The sequence below is a fragment of the Mobula birostris genome, chromosome 6, assembly GCF_030028105.1.
Source record: "Mobula birostris isolate sMobBir1 chromosome 6, sMobBir1.hap1, whole genome shotgun sequence".
NCBI classification, from domain to species: Eukaryota; Metazoa; Chordata; class Chondrichthyes; order Myliobatiformes; family Myliobatidae; genus Mobula; species Mobula birostris.
In genome coordinates, this window is record NC_092375.1 from 195,172,004 (window position 1) to 195,194,308 (window position 22,305).

The window sequence follows — 22,305 nt, forward strand, 5'->3', positions numbered from 1 at the left end:
TTTGCACAGTTTGTTGTTTTCTGTACTCTAGTTGATCTTTCATTGATCCTGTTATAGTTATAATTCTATAGATTTGTTGAGTATACCCACAAGAAAATGAAGCTCAGGGCTGTATGTGGTGCCATGTATGTACTCCGATAATAAAATTTACTTTGAACTTTGAATGCACAATCTTATCTACTGCCTCACCTGCCTTCTACAGTGTGTCCTTTCCTCCTATGATGTAATGTAGTCATCTGATTACAAGCAAACCTGCAAACTTTGTAAGCTGCAGTTCACTGGAGAATCTTATACTGTATCAGAAAAGAGCTACATATGGTTCTTCAGGTTTTACAGAGCTGAACTCAAAGAGCTCAGGGACCCAATTAATAAAATATAGTTTAAAGTCAAAGTACATTTTGGTGCCGAATTCTAATTCAAACAAAACTCATTAACTTGATAGTTCCTTACTTTAATGATTTCTCACAAAATAATTGCATCTGATTCTTCTGAAATAAAACAAGGACACAGTTGTTCAGCACCGTTTAGAACCTCTCAGATCACTTTACAGCTGATGAAGTGTAGTGTTAGTTTTAATGTTGAGAGGTGGTAGCCAATCTCAGCACAGCAAACTCCTACAGCCAGCAATGGGGAGATGCCTAGAGTTAGTATAATACCCTGTTCATATTGCTCAGTGAAAAATTCAGATTACAATGACTCCTACGCTTGTGCAATGGGATGTTTTATATCCTCTCAAGAGAGCAGATGGGACATCAATTTAATGTCCTTTCCAAAATACATCACAATGAGTATAACACTCAATTGTTACTAAAAATTTTGAAAAAAAAACTCGTGACACTGAGAACATGAAATAAAACCATAAAATGCTAGAAATATTGAACTTATCAAGCATCCCTTAAATTATCAGAATTTTACTGTATTCAATTCTACAGCATCAGAGAACTCTTTCTCTCTCTCTCTCTCTCTCTCTCTCTCTATATATATATATATATATACACACACAGAATGGACCATTTCTTCTGTAGGCCATCTATCTGTAACATTGGTTCACTTCTCTGTCCATTAGCTTAGCCCGAAATAATTCACAGCTCAGTATTTCATAAACCTTTGCATTCCATTGTTACTGCTAATGCTCTCTCGTTTCATAACTTTCTCTTTCCAGCTGCCCCCATTAACACATCAACCAGATGGCCTCCATAACTGATTCCCATGACAACTGTGGCCTCACCCCATCAGACCTATTCCTTTCCCCTATCCATCCTCCACTCCCTCACTGCATTTTAACTAAGTCCTTTTCTCTCTTCCACAGTTCTGACGAAGGATTTTCAACCTCAATATTCTCAACATGGAAGTTCCATAGGGCTGCCTCCTCAGCCTCATAATCTACTCTATATACATTAGTGAATGTATGTATCATCTACAAGTTTACAGATGATACTACTGTACCACCATATCTCAAATAACGGTGAATAGAGTACAGGAGGGAGGTACAGAGCATAATGGCACGATGTTGTGACAATTTTTCCCTCAGTGTTAGCAAAACAAAAGAACCGGTCACTAACTTCAGGAAGGGAGGTGCTGCACAAGCTCCTGCTTACATCAACAGCGCTGAGGTCAAGAGAGTTGAGAACATCACGTTCCTGGGAGTGAACATCTTTTATAGACTGTCCCCATCCAAGCACATGCACAGCATGGCCAAGAAAGCTCACCAGCACCTCTATTTACTAGAGAGGCTAAAAGAAATTTGACAAATCCCTTTGACCCTCACCACTTTTTATTGATGCCTCACAGGAAGTACCCATTCCAGATGCATCACAGTTTGCTATAGCAACCGCTGTACTCATGACTGAGAGAAAGTGCAGGGAGTTGTAGACACAGTTCAGTACATCACAGAACCAGCCTCCCTTCCATAGACTCTATCTGCAATTCCTGCTGCCTTTGTAAAGCAGCCAGCATTGGGCGGAAGATACAAAAGTCTGAAAGCACATGCCACCAGGCTCGAGGACAGTCTCTATCCCACTGGTATAAATTGATTCTGAGAAAGCAAGGTGAATTCTGGACCTCACAGTAATCTTGCACCTTATTGTCCACCTGCACTGCACCTTCTCTGTACTGTAGCATTCTGTATCGTTTGCCTCACTACCTCCGTGCACTGCTGTCAGCAATTGGCCCATATCGACAAGCTTTTCACTGTGCCACCTCACAGGATACAGGCTGCCTCAATGTGTAGGATGTAACGTGGGGCCGGGGTGTGGGGGGGGGGGTCAATGGTGCACCCAGCAGATTTACTGGGTAAATCTACAGACAACTCCAGTAACCCATGTCCAATCTGATCTCTGTGCTGTCTCCATGGAGTTTCACTGGGTGCTCTGCTTTCCTCCCAAACTACAAAAATGCTCCCATTATTACCTTCATTGGCTACTGTAAATTGCCCCTAGTGTGTAGATAAGTAATAGAAACTTTTGAGCTGATGGGTATGTGGGAATGATAATTTGATTAGAGTACAGAAGTGTAATTACAGGTATCTGATGGGCAGCATAGACACAGTGGGTTGCCAGCCTGTATCTCACTATTACTCCGAGGCAGGGGGTCCCAGACTCTCCTCAGTGAATGGTAGTAGACCATAGCATTAAAAAGGCTGTCAACCCCTGCTCTAAGGACAGATGTGAGAAGGTGACCAGAAGAGTATCTGTACAATACAATTTCAGAATATTATATTTCCTGATATTTTATTGCCCTGTATTGTGTCCGTAGAAATTACTGCTTATAATTACCATGTGAAGAGATGTTAGGAATATTTGTATTGACAAAATGAAACAAAATTTGTGTTTTATTCCTGACCATGGAGTTATAAAACAGGGGAAGAGGCATTGCCCAATTTGTCCATGCCAACAAAGTTGTCCACCTCATCTCAACCAATTTTCCAATTTGCAAATCTCTTTTAAATGTAGCAATTGTACAACTTCCTGATTTAAATCTCCTACCTCTCACATTAAACCTATGCCTTCAACTTTTGGATTCCCCTTTCTTGGGAAAACAAAACTGTAAACATTCACCTTCTCTATGACCCATGTGATTTCATTTCTCTCCTCTCAGATCACCCTCACCCTCCTATCCTCCGGTGAAGGAAGACCCAGCCAATGTAGCCTTTTCTTATAAATGGAATTCTCCAGTCCAGGCAACATCTTCATGAATCTTTTCTTCACCTTTTCCAGTTTAATGATATCCTTCCTATCACTTTTTCTTTCACTTTCTACCTAATGAAATCACTGTTTTCTTTAGTTCTGTGGAGGAATCCAAAAAGCAAAAAGAAAAATGTGACTAAACACATTGATGAAGGTAGAGCAGTAGATGTAGTGTATATGGATTTCAGCAAGGCATTTGATCAGGTACCCCATGCAAGGCTTATTGAGAAAGTAAGGAGGCATGGGATCCAAGGGGACATTGCTTTGTGGATCCAGAACTAACTTGCCCACAGAAGGCAAAGAGTGGTTGTAGACGGTTCATATTCTGCATGGAGATCCGTCACCAGTGCTGTGCCTCAGGGTTCTGTTCTGGAAACCCTTCTCTTCCTAATTTTTATAAATGACCTGGATGAAGAAGTGGAGGGATGAGTTAGTAAATTTGCTGATGACACCAAAGTCGGGAGTGTTGTGGATAGTGTGGAGGGCTGTCAGAGGTTACAGCAGGACATTGATAGGATGCAAAACTGGGCTGAGAAGTGGCAGAGGGAGTTCAACCCAGATAAGTGCAAGGTGGTTCATTTTGGCAGGTCAAATATGATGCCAGAATACAGTATTAATGAATACAGTATTAACTCTTGGCAGTGTGGAGGATCAGAGGCATCTTGGGGTTCGAGTCCATAGGACACTCAAAGCTGCTGCGCAGGTTGACTCTGTGGTTAAGAAGGCATACGGTGTATTGGCCTTCATCAACTGTGGGATTGAGTTTAAGAATGAAGAGGTAATGTTACAGCTATATAGGACCCTGGTCAGACCCCACTTGGAGTACTGTGCTCAGTTCTGGTCACTTCACTACAGGACGGATGTGGAAACTATAGAAAGGGTGCAGAGGAGATTTACAAGGATGTTAACAACAGGAATTCTGCAGATGCTGGAAATTCAAGCAACACACATCAAAGTTGCTGGCGAACGCAGCAGGCCAGACAGCATCTCTAGGAAGAGAGATGCTGCCTGGCCTGCTGCGTTCGCCAGCAACTTTGACGTGTGTTGTTTACAAGGATGTTGCCTGGATTGGGGAGCATGCCTTATGAGAATAAGTTGAGTGAACTCGGCCTTTTCTCCTTGGAGCAATGGAGGATGAGAGGTGACCTGATAGAGGCGTATAAGATGATGAGAGGCATTGATCGTGTGGATATTCAGAGGCTTTTTCCCAAGGCCGAAATGGTTGCCACAAGATTACACAGGTTTAAGGTGCTGGGGAGTAGGTACAGAGGAGATGTCAGGATAAGTTTTTTACTCAGAGAGTGGTGGGTATGTGGAATGGGCTGCCGGCAATGGTGGTAGAGGCTAATATGATAGGGTCTTTTAAGAGACTTTTGGATAGGTACATGGAGCTTAGAAAAATTGAGGGCGATGGGTAAGCCTAGTAATTTCTAAGGTAGGGACATGTTCGGCAGAACTTTGTGGGCTGAAGGGCTGTAGGTTTTTTGTTTCTATGTTTCTAAAACTGCCCTTGAAAATTGTCCCAGAAAGTAATAGGCAGACTCAAGAAGAGCATACATCTTTATTGAAGCTGCTACTCCCAGCAGGCCTTACCATTTTCTCATCCAAAGATCTTCATCTTCAGCTTAATTTTGAGACAATGCAGGGGAGAAGAATTGTGATGAACAGCTTCTGTTATCTGTCCTGACCTGTGGCACTCTCTAGCCTCACAAGGTATTTGAGAGACAAATATGCATCACATATGAAGTCCTTCGCTTTTTGGACTTTGCAAACTGCTTCTGCGTCTGCAATGCACTAGATTTCTAATTAGATACAGCATTGACCTCCTGTCCCATGATCCTCTCGTATCCCTTTTGCCAATCACCTGTCCAGCTCTTGGCTCCATCCGTCCCCCTCCTGTCTCCTCCTATCATTTTGGATCTCCCCCTCCCCCTCCAACTTTCAAATCTCTTACTAACTCTTCCTTCAGTTAGTCCTGACGAAGGGTCTCGGCCTGAAACGTCGACTGTACCTCTTCCTAGAGATGCTGCCTGGCCTGCTGCGTTCACCAGCAACTTTGATGTGTGTTGCTTGAAATTCCAGCATCTGCAGAATTCCTGTTGTTGATTGTCAAACGTTGGCAGCACGGTAGCATAGTGGTTAGCATGAAGCTTTACTGTGCCGGCAACCCGGGTTCAAATCCCACCATTGCCTATAAGGAGTTGTACATTCTTCCTGTGACCGTGTGGGTTTCCTCCGGGTGCTCTGGTTTCCTCCCACAGTCCAAAAGCGTACCCGCTCATAGGCTAACTGGTCATTGTAAATTGTTCCATGTTTAGGCTGGGGTAAATCGGGAAATACTAGGTGTCACGTCTTGATGGGCAGAAAGGCCCTGTTCACTCTGCATCGCAATAAATAAATTAAAAAATAATCATAAATGTTTAGAGCATAAAACTGATAATGAGTAATATCCTAAAAAGTATAAGAATTATGACAGCAAGTTTGTCAGTTTCTCTTAATTAGGAGAAGCCCCAGTTTAGAGGGAGCAAAATCAGAAGAGGAATACATGACCTGCATGTGCTGCTTCGTCACAGCTTGCTTTGTGTACATCTTATGTCAGCTTTTGGTATTGGGGATAAGCTCCCACCTCCTCTTAAATGGCATGCAGCTGAAATAGTCTCTGACAACCAAATCCAGCCCCTGGCCTTCACCCGTTACTAGGCCTGGCAGAGCCATTTCTACTGACAAAAGAAGGGGCAAAGGCAGGTCGCTTCGGGCAGACGGGGCTCGTCAGCCGTGTTTGGCAGCTCATCTGGGAGAAGGAAAACTCTGATCTCAAACCTTCGCTGCCTTGCTGCTATACCCACTCATGGGGAAGCCTATGAGAGTGAACCCTGAGGAGAAATCCAGAGCTGGAGACCCCAAAGCAGTCTTACGTTGAGTTCAATGCTGACTGGCAACTCCTGCGTTGCTGCTAGTGCCAAATGTATCGTTCTGTGCTGTTGCTTAGGATTCATCAGCTGCAAGGAGAGGGGAGGTTCTTATGTGGGCAATAGCTTGCTCTCCATATTGTACTGATCTGGCTTGCGTATCATGTAGACAGCTGAGGCTCAAAGTCCATGGTCACCTCCGACCAACTGAGGGCCTTGTGTCAGCTTTTAATTACAATTAATAGTCATAGTCATACTTTATTGATCCTGGGGGAAATTGGTTATCGTTACAGTTGCACCATAAATACTTAAATGGTAATAAAACCATAAATAGTTAAATAATAATATATAAGTTATGCCAGGAAACAAGTCCAGGACCAGCCTATTGGCTCAGGGTGTCTGCCCCTCCAAGGGAGGAGTTGTAAAGTTTAATGCCCATCACATTCAGATAAACATTGATATATAAAATATTTTTGTATTGTCTCTCTTGATTCAATTCAATATTTTGACTAACATTGAGAATTTCAATGCACAAAACATGCCAGAGGAACTTCACCGATTTGGCAGCTTCAACAGAAGAAAACGGACAGTCAAATTTTAGGCCAAGATCCTTCATCAGTCCTGATTTACTGAGACCCTGCGGCATTGTAGGTGTGCTGCTGAAGATTTCCAGCATCTGCACAATCTCTTGTGTTTATATCTCAATAAATATAGGTACCTCAGAAAAAATGAAAACCTCTGCAATAAGGAAAAATTGACATGAGAAGGGAAAAATCAGAAGTATTAACGGGAAGAGATGTAAAAAGCTGGTGAAAACAGGGGGAAAATCAATGTTAGGGTGCAAATCAAAGATCAGTATATTAAATATATTATAGAGAAAAACTATTGAGCAAAAGTCCGGAAGTCAATCAGAAGTCCAGATGTCTTAATCAGATATCCGGAAGTTGATTAGAAGCCTGGAAGTTCTGATCGGAAGTCTGTAAGTTAATAAGAAGCCTGAACATTTCAATCGGATGTCTGGAAGAATGGACCACCCAGTAGCAACAGGGACATCGAGGAGCAGATAGGGAGACAGATTCTGGAAAAGTGTAATAATAACAGGGTTGCTGTGGTGGGAAATGAACCTGGTCAGGTGTCAGGTCTCTCAGTGGGAGAGCATTTTGGAGATACTGATCACAATTCTATCTCCTTTACCGTAGCATTAGAGAGGGATAGGAACAGACAAGCTAGGAAAGTGTTTAATTGGAGTAAAGGGAAATATGAGGCTATGAGGCAGGAACTTGGAAGCATAAATTGGGAACGGATGTTCTCAGGGAAATGTATGGAAGAAATGTGGCAAATTTTCAGGGGCTATTTGCATGGCATTCTGCATAGGTACACTCCAATGAGACAGGATGTCAGGGTACAGAAACTGTGGTGTACAAAGGCTGTTGTAAATCTAGTCAAGCAGAAAAGAAAAGCTTACAAAAGGTTCAAAAAACTAGGTAATGACGATGGAGACAGCAGCCAGAGAATGGGAAATGGAATACCAATGAATTGATCCACTTGACCCGAAACAGGAGTGTGTGGGCCATGGCAGTCAAAGCTCAAACTGGGCATGGCACCTGATGATGATGATGAATGATAGAGATCTAGAAGAATATAAGGCTAGCGGGAAGGAGTTTAAGAATGGAATTAGGAGAGCCAGAAGGGGTCATGAGAAGGCCTTGGCGGGCAGGATTATGGAAAACCCCAAGGCATTCTACAAGTAAGAGCAAGAGGATAAGACGTGACAGAATACGACCAATCAAGTGTGACAGTGGGAAAGTGTGTACGAAACTGGAGGAGGTAGCAGAGGTACTTAATGAATACTTTGCTTCAGTATTCACTACGGAAAAGGAGCTTGGCGATTGTAGGGATGACTTATAGCAGACTGAAAAGCTTGACCATGTAGATATTAAGGAAGAGGATGTGCTGGAGCTTTTGGAAAACATCAAGTTGGATAAGTCACTGGGACCGGATGAGATGTACCCCAGGCTACTGTGGGAAGTGAGGGAGGAGATTGCTGAGCCTCTGGCAAAGATCTTTGCATCATCAATGGGGATGGGAGAGGTTCCGGAGGATTGGAGGGTTGCAGATGTTGTTCTCTTATTCAAGAAAGTGAGTAGAGATAGCCCAGGAAATTATAGACAAGTGAGCCTTATTTCAGTGGTTGGTAAGTTGGTGGAGAAGATCCTGAGAGGCAGGATTTATGAACATTTGGAGAGGCATAAAATGATTAGGAATAGTTAGCATGGCTTTGTCGAAGGCAGGTCGTGCCTTACTAGCCTGATAGAATTTTTTGAGGATGTGACTAAACACATTGATGAAGGTAGCGCAGTAGATGTAGTGTATATGGATTTCAGCAAGGCATTTGCCAAGGTACCCCACGCAAGGCTTATTGAGAAAGTAAGGAGGCATGGGATCCAATGGGACATTGCTTTGTGGATCCAGAACTGGCTTGTCCACAGAAGGCAAAGAGTGGTTGGAGACGGGTCATATTCTGCATGGAGGTCAGACTCCAGTGGAGTGCATCAGGGATCTGTTCTGGGACCCCTTCTCTTCATGATTTTTATAAGTGACCTGGATGAGGAAGTGGAGGGATGTGTTAGTAAATTTGTTGATGACACAAAGGTTGGGGGTGTTGTGGATAGTGTGGAGGGCTGTCAGGGGTTACAGCGGGACATTGATAAGATGCAAAACTGGGCTGAGAAGTGGCAGATGGAGTTCAACCCAGAGAAGTGTGAAGTGGTTCATTTTGGTAGGTCACATATGATGGCAGAATATAGTATTAATGGTAAGACTCTTGGCAGTGTGGAGGATCAGAGAGATCTTGGGGTCTGAGTCCATAGAACGCTCAAAGCAGCTGCGCAGGTTGACTCTGTGGTTAAGAAGGCATACGGTGCATTGGCCTTCATCAATCGTGGGATTGAGTTTAGGAGCCAAGGAGTAATGTTGCAGCTATATAGGACCCTGGTGAGACTCCAGTTGGAGTACTGTGCTCAGTTCTGGTCGCCTCACTACAGGAAGGATGTGGAAACCATAGAAAGGGTGCAGAGGAGATCTACAAGGATGTTGCCTGGATTGGGGAACATGCCTTATGAGAATAGGTTGAATGAACTTGGCCTTTTCTCCTTGGAGCAATGGAGGATGAGAGGTGACCTGATAGAGGTGTATAAGATGATGAGAGGCATTGATCATGTGGATAGTCAGAGGCTTTTTCCCAGGGCTGAAATGGCTAGCACAAGAGGGCACAGTTTTAAGGTGCTTGGAAGTACGTACAGAGGAGTTGTCAGGGGTAATCTTTTTACACAGAGAGTGGTGAGTGCATGGAACGGGCTGCCGGTAACGGTGGCGGAGGTGGATACGATAGGGTCTTTTAAGAGACTCCTGGATAGGTACATGGAGCTTAGAAAAATAGAGGCAATGGGTAACCCTAGGTAATTTTTAATGTAAGGACATGTTCGGCCAAAGTGCCTGTATTGTGCTGCAGGTTTTCTGTGTTTCTATGTTTCTAATGTCTGGTCAGCCTCAGACATCACTTTCTTTGAAAGCTGATGTATGCTGGCCTACTGCTTCAGCTGCATTGAGCACATTCTGCTATTTGCCAAAGTGCTAGTTCTTCAAACATAAGCCCTGCCTGTAAATTATGATGATTTACTAAACTGTCGAAGAGATTAAAACTAAGCTTGCTAGTTGTTTAGAAATATATAAAAAGAGCATTTGTTTAAAGTAAAAATCTTAGCGATTAAATATAAGAAATTCTGCAGATGTCAGAAATCCAGAGCAACATACACAAAATGCTGGAGAATCCTATCAGATCAGGCAACATATATGGAAATGAATAAACAGACAACATTTTGGGCTGACACCCTTCTTCAAATTTCAAACTTTCAAGTAAATTTATTATCAAAGTAAGACAAGGGTAAAATGGGAGAACACGCATTAGTCCTCAAAGAGGGATCTGAACTGGAAAGGGTGAACAATTTGATGTTCTTGTGTGTCAACGTCTCTAAGGATCTAGCCTGGACCCAGCGTATCAATGCAGCTGCAAAGGCACGGCAGTGGTTATATTTCATCAGGAGTTTGAGGAGGTTTGATGGGTCACTAAATACAGTCACAAATTTCTACAGATGTACAGAGCGCATTCTAACTGGCTGCATCACTGTCTGGTATGGAGGGGCTACTACCCAGAATCAAGATAAGCTGCAGAGGTTTAAACTTAGTCAGCTTCACCCTGGGCACAAGACTCCATAGTATCCAGGACATCTTCAAGAAGTGATGCCTCAAAAAGGTGGCTTCTCTCATGAAAGACCTCAATCAGCCAGGCCACACCCCTTTCTCATTTACCAGGTAGGAGGTACAGAAGCCTGAAGGCACACACTCAACAATTCAGAAACAGCTTCTTCCCCTCTACCTTCCGATCTCTCAATAGACATTGAACCCACGGACACTATCTCACTACTTTTCTATTTCTATTTTTGCGATATTTATTAATTTAAATATTTTATATGTACACACACACATATATTCTTACTGTAATCCACATTTTCTATTATTATTAGAATTAGAACCAGAATCTGGTTTAATATCACTGGCATATGTCATAAAATTGGTAAGCTCAGCGGCAGCAGTACATGACGATATAGAAAAAATAAGTGAATTATAGTAAATATATATGGATATTAAATAGTTACATTTTAAAATAGTAGTGCAAAATAAAAGTGAGGCAGTGCTCATGGGTTCAATGTCTATTTAGAAATTGGATGGCAGAGGGGAAGAGGCTTTGCAGTATTATTTATTGCATTGTACTGCTGCTGCAAAGACAACAGATTTCATGCCGTATGCTGGTGATATTAAACACGAGTCTGATTCTGATTCTGGCATACGTAACCATATACAACACTAAGATTAATTTTCTTGCAGGCATACTCAATAACTCCATAGAATAATAACCATTACAGAATCTATGGAAGACGACACCAGCTAGGGCAGACAACCAGCGTGCAAAAGGCAATGAACTGTGCAAATACAAAGTGAAATAATAATAATAAGTATTGTCATTATCAGGAAACATATATAGTGATTAAACACATGTTTTGTTTTATTAATTAAATAAAACAATTAATAATTTTTCTCTGATGGACGAAGTTCCCTTAGAACTGTAATGAAATTACAAACATAGCTATTTAACTGCTTTCTGAATCTTTGTTCCTTCAGAAGAATTTGTGGAATCTTGTTCATCTACAATGTGAATTTAACCATCCTCAATGTAGTTAAATCAGAATTTAAGGAGCCCTCTATCGAGATGACCTTGTGATTCCCAGGCACTATTAAAATGAAAATCATAGGACCTCATTTGGATATAATTTCCCAGGTCTATCTCAACATTAATCACAATATCAATCACAATTATGTCACATTAATACAAATTATTAAAGGTAAATCTATAGATGAGTGATGGTGTCATTCAAAATAGTATTTGGCTTAATTGTCTTCAATTTTGGTTTGAAGTGCAAAGACAAAAGCTGCCTACTTGCCAGATTAAACATCAAGTTTGACGAATAGGAAGTAAGAAATCATATAAACCAGAATGTCAGAAGACATGAAGAAGCCTTTTGATTTCTGAATGGACATTGAACCCATGAACACTACCTGTAATTCACAGTTTTTTTCTATTATCATGTATTATAATGTACTGCTGCCACAAAGTTAACAAGTTTCACAACATATGCCGGTGATATTAAACTGATTCTGATTCTGATTGTAACATTTAGAATGTCGGTAAAGTATCCACGATGGAGAACAAAGGAAAACAGTAAAGATAATAAATGTTGCAAATGAAATGAATATTATAGAAAACGAGAGGAATGAGAAAGTTTTTTTTACAATGACTTGGAAGGTATTTGACATTCTAATAAGAACGTTCAATACAACTGTAAATAGAGAATGCAATCAGTGTTGCAGGTAAGAAGGATCTTTGCTTAAACAGATTGTGGTTAAGAATTAGAATTGATTTGGTAAAATAAGAAGCAGCAAGGAGTGAGAAACATTGGTGGTAATTGTTTCTATGTCTCCTGAGTAGCAATAATATTTGACAGAGCATAAACAAGAACCATTAGAGCTGCAGTACATGTAACTTGAGCAAAATTGTAATCAAGGAGAATTTTGGCATTCACATCGATTCAGCAAATGAAATTAGCACTAACAACGCAGAACGGGAAGTCCCGGAATGTACGGAAAATGGAGTTTCAGGTCCATTCAGGAAGCAACTGGGAAAGAGATACTTTAGATCTAGCACTGTCAGATCGAACGAGAAAGTGTTGGTCAATAATTTTATTACGTAGGAGTCCCAAGGAAAAATTGAAAGAGTCCTAAGTAAAGGAAAAAAAGTAAAAGGGGTAAATGAATGTTCCTTCCAGACAGAGATAGGAATTTATAGTGCCAGATATGGAAATGGTAGAGATTCAGAATTGATTCAGGTAGATTAGTAACAAATCTGATCCCATTATTTACAAAAGGAGTGAGAAAGGAAAGCAGGAAATTACCGAGCTGTTAGCCTGACCATAGAAAGACAATTGACCATAAGACATGGGAGCAGAATTAGGCCATTCTGCCCATCAGTCTGCTCCGCCATTCCATCATGGCTGATTTATTATCCCACTCAACCCTGTTCTCCTGCCTTCGCCCCGTAACCTTTGACATTCTTAATAATCAGAAACCTATCAGCCTCCGCTTTAAATATACCCAATGTCATGGCCTCCACAGCCATCTATGGCAATGAATTCCACAGGTTCACCAGCCTCTGGCTAAAGACAATCCTCCTCATCTCTGGTCCAAAGAGATGATTCCAGTATTTGGGAAAATACTGTAATCTACAATAATGCATCCACTATCAAGACACTTTGAAAATATTAATATGATTGAGCAAAGTCAGCATGGACTTATGGAAAGGAAATATAGTTTCACACACTCAGTGATTCAGGAACAGCTTCTTCCCCTCTGCCATCCGATTCCTTAATGGACTTTGAAGCTTTGGGCACTACCTCACCTTTTTTAATACACAGTATTGCTGTTTTTGCACATTTTTTAAATAATCTATTCAATATACATAATTGATTTACTTGTTTATTTATTATTATGTTTTATTTTGTTTATTATTACTATTATTATTTCTCTCTCTGCTAGATTATGTATTGCATTGAACTGCTGCTGCTAAATTAACAAATTTCACGTCACACGCCAGTGATAATAAACCTGATTCTGATTCTGAATCTGATTTTCTAGTGGTATCTTTTGAAGATATCTACAGTACTGTGCAAAAGTCATAGGCACGTATATATAGTTAGGGTGCCTAAAATATTTGCATAGTACTGTAGTAATTTTATGTATTGCACTGTACTGCTGCCACAGATAAAAATAGATTTCATTTCATATGTGAGTCATGATAAACTTGATTCTGATATGAGTCTGTATTGTGGACTGAGAGTGGGAAGGGGGAAGGAAGAGGGGAATCATGGTTGGGAAAAGGTCAAGGGAAAGGGAAGAGAGCAGGAAGCACTGGAGAAACATTCTGTAATGGTCAATAAACCAATTGTTTGGAATCAAATAACCTTGTATGGTGTCTTAAGCACTCTAGCAATATATATATAACTTTTATAGCCTAAAATTTTTGCACAGTACTGTACATGAAAATAAATAATGAGGAATGGTGAACATGGTATAGTTGGATTTTTGAAAGGCTTTTGATAGGTCCCCGAATGGAGATTGCTGAACAACAATATAGAACACAGTACTGGAAGTAATATGCTGACATGGATTAAAGGTTAATTAACAGAACAGAAGAGTCTGGCTGAGGATAACATATAACACTGTGCACAGAAGCAGCCCTTCAGCCCACAATGTTCTACTAAACTGTATAAACTTGCCTTGCGATCAGTCTAACCCTTCCCTCCTACATAACCCACCCCTGCCATTTTCCTTACATTTATGTGCCTGTCTATGAATCTCTTATAGATTTCTATTGTATCAGTCTTTACCACCATTACCACCATCCTGGCAGTGTATTCTCGGACTCACCAATCTCAGCACAAAAACCCTACCTCTGACATCTGCCCTCATCTTTCCTCCAGCAGAAACCACAGAGATCAATGTGTTAGTCCCAACTATTCACCATCTATTCTAATAGACTGCAGCTAACATTTTCAAATTTACTGTTGAAACAAAACTAAGAATATAAAACATGAGAAAGTCTGCAGTTGCTGGAAATCCAAAGCAACACACACAAAATGCTGAAGGAACCCAACAGAACAGGCAGCATCTATGGAAATGAATATAAACAGTCAACATTTTGGGCTGAAACTTTTCTTGTTTGTGTCAGAGGGCGAGGGTGTTGTACATGATTGTTCATGGAAATAAATGATGAGCAAAGGGCTGTAGTCATTGAAGTTAAAATAGGCAAGGAAGCAAGCAGTTTAGTAAAAATACAATGGGATGGCACAGTAGCATAGTGGTTAGCACAATGCTTTACAGTACCAGCGACCCGGGTTCAATTCCCATTGCTGTCTGTAAGGAGTTTGTACATTATCCCTGTGACCACATGGTTTCCTCCCACATTCCAAAGACCTATAGGTTAGTAGGTTAGTTGGTCATTGTAAACTGTCCTGTGATTAGGCTCGGATTAAATCCAGGGTTGCTGGGTAGTGTGACTCAAAGGGCCAGAAGGGCCTATTCTGTGCTGTATTGAAATCAATCTCAATCAATCACTAAATAGATAGACAGATTTACAAAATTTACAAAACATGAGGAAATTGCTAATGCTTTTGCTACATTTTCCCAAAATGTTCTGTTTTAGGAATTGCTATTTTACGTACACTAGAAAAATTGGATGGAAGCACTGTTGTTTATAGGAGATGTGAGAGAGAGGCCAGATGCGACAGAGCTCTTAGTCTAAAATCTGTTCTGAGGAAGTTATTCGAGTCTATAATTAGGGACAAAGTGACTGATCACCTGGAGAAAATGGAACTCATCAGAGAATGCCAACTCAGATTTGTAATTGGTCAGACATATAGAACTGAATTTTTTGAAGACATAGGAATAGTAGAGAGGGTAATATCTATGAGTGTAATTTACATAAACTTCCAGAAAGCATTTAATTAAGTTCAAATATAAAGTTTTAGTTAAAATTGAACCTCAGGCAAGTGAGGGCATTTAATTGACCTGATTAGAAGATGGGAAAGATAATAAAATCAACACTTCCTTGGACTGGTAGCCACACAGATGTTTGTGTTGGACCTCATCAACAGATATCACGAACACAAGAGATTCTGCAGATGCTAAAAATCCAGAGTACACACACAAAATGCTGGAGGAATTCAGCAGGTCACGCAGCATCGATGGAAATGAATAAACACAAGAGATTCTTATCACAAAGATAAATATGTAGTGTGAATAGAGTCATAAAAATATAAAAAGGTTAATTAAGTGTGTGGGCAAAACAGTGCCAGATTGATATGAACACAGATAAACATTAAGGTCATCTTTTCAAGACAACAAATAGATGTATAAAAGTATTTCCTTAACAGCAAAAAGATAGGCATACTAGAAAACTAATGTTGCCTCTAATTTTTTTTTACAGCACCAACCGTTGAAATTGTTATGCCACAAAACTCTGTGGCACTTTATATTAACATTACAGTATATAAACGAAAATTCTAACTGCGTAGAAACAAAGGCTATGTGCATGGGAACAATTCAGTTACTGCGCGGCTGTATGTCTGTGTAGTTTAGAGGGAATCAGTAAAAGAATCAAGTTTAATATCACCGGCATGTGTCAGGAAATTTGTTGTTATGTAGCGGCAGTATATTGCAATACATAATAGTAAATTCTAAAAAACTGTAAATTACAGAAAGTATATATATAAAGTTAAATTAAATGAGTATTGTAAAAAGAGAGAGAGTAAAAAGGTGGTGAGGTAGTGTTCATGGGTTCAGTGTCCATTCAGAAATCTGACGGCAGAGGGGAAGGAGCTACCCTGAATCGGTGAGTGCGTGCCTTCAGGCTCTGTGCTTATAACACAGAGCTCTAAAATGCAGTGGTCAGATACAACAAATAATTGGAAAGTCTAATTGATATTAGATGTTATACCTGAAGGGCTATGATATATGGGAAATGTCATGATGGAAGAAAAGACTTAATTGAATCAGTGATTTCCACAACCTCAGGACATCCCTAAGTCTTTGCAGCTAATGATGTCATTTTGCTTTGTCAGAAACAGACCAGATTGCTTGTGCACAGCAAATTCCCAAAAATAGCAAATAATGATGAGATTATGTTGATTTAACTGACATACTTAAGGAATAAAATTGTTGTGAAGACTAGATTTAACTCTTCTAATCTTCTTCAAGGTACTTACCAGAAACAGCAGTGTCAAAATTTAATTCTTCATTAAGTACCAGTAACAATGTCACACCCTCGCAGAACTACACTTGTGTATCAGATAAAGTCTTTGTGTCTTATAGAGATTTATAAAGTTCTGGCTTTATGATATTTGCTGTACTTCCTGCTGTCTAGGCATACTGTTTCATCTTGGAACTTTCTGGATTATAAAATTCTGAGGAGTTACACAAGAACGTGGAATGGGAATGGTGGTGGAGGCGGATACAGTAGGGTCTTTTAAGAGACTCCTGGATACGTACATGGAGCTTAGAAAAATAGAGGGCTACGGGTAACCCTAGGTAATTTCTAAAGTTAGTACATGTTCGGCACAGCATTGTGGGTTGAAGGGCCTGTATTGTAGGTTTTCCATGATTCTGACTCTTACAATTCCAAGGAGAAATTGCACAAACCAATCTCCCTGTCTTTGGAATAAACATAACAAAGATTTGACTGGAGTTTTTCATAGTGAAATGCTGTGCATTGATGGAGAAGCCTTGAATAAGGGAAAACCTGCGCTACGTTGAATTGTCAGGTGAATGATTGTTTTTTGTCGTATTGAAGATCATGGTCCTTTTTGGAGTCTTTGCGGTTGCATGCTTGGTGGGTGGTGGGTGCAAGTGGGTGGTAGTGGGGAAGGGTCATGGCTTTGCTGCTGCTTGTGTGTGGAAGGAAGAGAGTGAGGGTGTTTTGGGGTGCTAACATTTTTACTGCCACTCATTCTTTGAGGCACTCTTCTGTTTTTGTGGATATCCGAAGAACAAGAATTTCAGGATGTATATTGCATACATTTCTCTGATATTAAATGGAACTATTGAAAATAATAAAATCATAAGTCCTTATAAAATATTTCTCCTCTGTGGATCTACAGAAGTCTCCTACAAGCACAAAAACAGTTTATGCCAGATTAGTTGATACTTTTGAGTATGAAATCAGTGAATTTTCACTACCGAGGCTGGATAAGTTGGGGAACAGAAGTCAGCTATGACCTATAGTAACACACAAAATGCTAGAGGAAATTAGCAAGTCAAGCAGCATTTGAATAGACAACATTTCTGGCCAAGACCCTTCATTAGGATGGGGGGAAGAAGCCAGAATAAAAAGATGCAGGGAGGAGAAGGCTACTCTGCCCAGCACGTCGCCTGTTCATTCCACTCCACAGATGCTGCCTGACCTGCTGAGTTCCGCCAGCATTTTGTGTGTGTTGCTCGGGATTTCCAGCATCTGCAGAATCGCTTGTGATTATAATCAGCTATTACCTCACTGAATAGCAGGCTGGATATGAGAGTCTGATGAATCTATTTCTATTCCCACATTCTTATCCATTCTGTTAACTTTGTATACTATCCCAGCCATCCGACTCGTCCTTTCCATATTCTAATCCTTGACATTACAGACTTCTCTGCATCAACACTGCAGAACTGAGGTATGATCAAGAGCTGATCAAATAGAGAATTAAATGCTTTCTTGCTCCCTCACACTCATACTGTGCAAATTCAAATATATATATTCAGAAATTGGACAGCAATCCCTCCCAAAAATGCATGGGTATTTGTTGTTCAAATTCAGGAAATCTAGAGGCCAAGAGGTAATTGCACAGAAAGAAACAGATTCCAGCTTTGCAACACACACAAAATGCTGGAGGAACTCAGCAGGTCAGGCAGCATCTATGGAAATAAACAGACAGTCAACGTTTCAGGCCGAGATCTTTCAGCAGGACTGGAAAGGAAGGTGGAAGGTGCCAAAATAAAAACGATGGAGTGAGGGGAAAGTGGAAAGTGATAGCTGTCGTAGCGAGTCTGGGTGAGGACATAACTGAAAAGTCGGAGAGGCAGCTGAGATCATAGAGAGGGAGCGGTGGGAAAGGGTCCCTATTGAATGTTAAAAGGCCTTGATAGGGCTGATGTGAAGAGAATGTTTCCTATGGTGGGAGAGTTTGGGACCAGGGGACACAGCCTCGGAATAGAGGAGCATTCCTTTAGAATGGAGATGAGGAGGAATTTTTTTTTAGCCAGAGAGTGGTGAATCTATGGAATTCTTTGCCACAAGCAGCTGTGGAGGTCATGTCTTTATGTAAATTTAACTCTAAGGTTGATTGATTCTTGATTAGTCAGGGCATGAAGGGATACAGGGAGAAGGCAGGAGATTGGAACTGAGAGGGAAAATGGATCAGCCGTGATGAAATGGTGGAGCAGACTCGATGGGCCAAACTGTCTTATTTATGGTATTATGGTCAAATCCACCTTTTGTGTCTCTGTAGATTCTACTAGAAAACCGCAAAACTCACTTCACTGCTCCCTCTGTTATTTTCAGATGTAAGAAGGGAACATACACTGTCTTCTTTCTTGATTTATTTGTCAGAATGCATTGATACCTGGGATTGAACTCCAAAATTAACCTCTGCAAGTGACTCCAATTAAATGGTGTTAAGAGCGTGAAATTACACCATTGTCTGAGAATCCATTTCAATTGTAATGCTTGGTTATAGTCTTGAATTCAATAATGTATTCAGTTTTACATTGTATAACTAACTACATCTACATAAACAGTTACATATCTTTGTCTAAGTACGTAACTGACTGTCATAAACCAGATCAGCAAAATCAAAGTAGTTCAAAATATAATATGATGTTTTGTATTATAACCCTTAATTGTGTTGTATTAAAAATAATTGGGCCTCAATGTCAGATTTAATCTATTTCCCTATACGGCAGAATGAACTTAAATTTCTGATTACTTTTTGGGAAAGTGTTAGTGACACCAATTTGCAAGAGCTGATCGGAGTCAATGCAGAGCTGCTTGACATTGGGTGAAAACAATAACATGCTTTTATTACATCATTACTGCAGAGAGATTCTATAGAGTAGACCTTGTATCTATCAAGTCCAAATTTTGTTTATAAATCGTGACAAAACCCTAATTAAAACAGAAACCTTCAAAATCTCAACGTAGATTTAACCAAAACAGACAATGAGAATTATGAAAAGCAAGCTCTCAGTAGTTTAAAATCTTTCTGTCACATTCTAAATATGGAGCCAGTGATGTACTTTTGCCTTTACTTTCCATTGGCTCTGAGTGAGCACATGGTGATCTGAAAATCTACAATTTAAAGATAGAAACATAGAAAACCTACAGCACAATACAGGCCCTTCTGCCCACAATGCTGTGCCGAACATGTACTTACTTTAGAAATTAACTCGGGTTACCCATAGCCCTCTATTTTTCGAAGCTCCATGTACCTATCCTAGAGTCTCTTAAAAGACCCTATCGTATCTGCCCCCACCACCATCGCCGGCAGTCTATTCCACACACTCACCACCCTCTGCGTAAAAAACTTACCCGTGACATCTCCTCTGTACCTACTTCCAAGCACCTTAAAACAGGGCCCTCTCATGTTATCCATATCCATAATGTCTTGGGAGATTGCTATATCCCAAGACATATTTATTGTATTTCTTGTTACAATTTTTCTTAAAATCAGATAGCTTCTTGCATACTGTAAGCATCGTCTTAGGAGATGATGCTCTGGGGCCAGATGTTATGTGAAAGGTGAAGTTAAATGTGTTTCTTTTAAATTCAAGTCTCACTGCATTTGTCAACCATAGTTTTGTGAGTTTCCTGTATTAGACAGAATATATAAATATATCTATATAACTGGAACCTAAATGCAGTATTATGCAGATAATTGTATAACTATGTTTGCTGAGAGCAGAAGGTAATATAACATCCCAGATCTGTCTGCACTTCCCTTACTAAATGTTAAAGTTTGTAAAATAGTTCCATCTATTACCTGCACTACACCAGATTTTGACCCTATCAACTTAATAATAAACACAAGAGATTCTGCAGGTGCTGGAAATCCAGGGCAACACACACAAAATGCTGGAGGAACTCAGCAGGTCAGGCAGCGTCCATGGAAATGAATACACGGTCAATGTTTCAGCCGAGAACCTTCATCAAGACTAGAAAGAAGGGGGCATATTCATTCAAGCCTGACGAGCTTCTCGGCCTGATTGTAAACAGTTTATTACTTTCCATAGATGTTGCCTGATCCACTGAGTTCCTCCAGCATTTTGTGTTTGTTACTCTGTATTTCCGGCATCTGCAGAATTTCCTGTGTTTATTAATTTCCACAGATACTGCCTGACCTGCCGAGTTCCTCCAGCGATTTGTGTGTGTTGCTCCATCATCTTAAGATCATATCCTCACTCTCAAATTTTATATATTGGGAAGAAAGCTAATTCGACTTGTCTAATCCCTCCAAAAACTAAACTTCTCAATGCTGTGTAAATGTAGAAGTCACATTTATTGAAACTGAATTCTTTTTTTCCATATGATGAGAGGACTTTATCTAGAATGTCGCGGAAGAGGAAAAAAATTCTATTTAAATTCAAAGAGTATATTACTAACACTCCAGCACAGTTCAAACCTTATAATTCAATCTGTGATCTCCTTGTCCCTAATCACGTCAAAATGTCGGATTTAATCTGTTTCCCCATATAGTCGAATATTGGACTGCGAGACAGAAAAGAAACATTGAATGGACGAACAGATCGATCAGCTGCGTTTTTATGTGTTTTAAATTTATTTCCGTATCTTGCAGTCAATTACAACCTAGATTCGCGAGAACCCCGAAACACTTCACTACCTGATGGGACTATATTTCACTTCAGACAGAAATTGGTTAATCTATAAAAAATAAATTAAGGATGTTTATTGTAACTAGTCGAGAGAATGAAATTCTAATTGCAAGGTTGCAGTGTCAAAATAATATATTTTCTTTGACATCCACTGACCAAAAGTTATTGCTCATGGAACTAAATTATTACAAGCCGAACGACATGAATATTTCCCCCATGCAATCTTCCCTTGAGTGATCCCTACCGTCACTTTTGACAATCACTTCTTTCAAACACATGTCTTGCACGTTGACAGTACAGTTTGCGATGTACTCCGGAGATGAGCAATCATCGTTTAATCGGAATTCTTCACATTGATAACATTGGATCTGAAAGCCATACCCTGAAAGAAAGTTAAGATGGATACGTGGTGGATTGAAGGACTGTCAGATCGGCCTCTCCGCACTTACCCGCTGAAATGACAATGGAGAGGTAGAGATTGAATGAACCCAATATATTGCAAGTTCAGTCACTTGAAATAATTTCATGTCGAAGACTGAAAGGCTTTGCTCGTTGGTTTCTGATTCACTTATGGCTCTTATTAACTTTTATTGCGATTAATTAGCCAGTATGCGCTCTAACAGCTCACACACACTGGCTCACTGTGGTAAATTGAAAAAAAATCTTTTAAGGGTTTCGGCTGTAGGAAAAATCGTTGTTAGAAATTGATTCAAACACACGGGAGCACAGAGCAGAGAAAACGCAAGGCAATTTTTGGTTACAGCTATTTCAGGTTAAATAACTTCAGCTCCTGGGAAACTGGTTTTCCCGCCAGGGGACCGAGGATGAACCCCAAGCTTACCTGTGGTCGCTAACATGCCGCAGAAAGTTGTGTACATGAACAGCTCCATTCTGCTGCGCGGTATCATTGTGCAGCGCATCTCAGGCGAGCTCGCACGATCCGGCCATGTCTTGTGGAGTGAGTGGTCCCTCGACTGAGCGCCCGAGGAAACTGAGAGTTTGGTAGAGAGACAGGGGAAATGGGCAGAGGAGGCAAACATTGGCACCACGTGACAACAGTCATCTGTCACTTGGGACTCGGGAGAGATTCGCGGTACGTATTCCGGGGGACGAGGGAG

General features: G+C 40.5%; 1 protein-coding gene across 1 annotated transcript in view; it reads right to left on the reverse strand.

The window, feature by feature from the left end:
* The window catches only part of LOC140199678 (ly6/PLAUR domain-containing protein 1-like), a 47,118-nt gene extending 24,891 nt beyond the window's left edge, over positions 1-22,227 (reverse strand). The window contains 4 exon segments of the mRNA XM_072262148.1: positions 21,432-21,569; positions 22,029-22,106; positions 22,109-22,202; positions 22,204-22,227. Coding sequence (XP_072118249.1) covers positions 21,432-21,569; positions 22,029-22,106; positions 22,109-22,202; positions 22,204-22,227 — 334 coding nt within the window.
* Between the last annotated feature and the right edge of the window lie 78 nt (positions 22,228-22,305).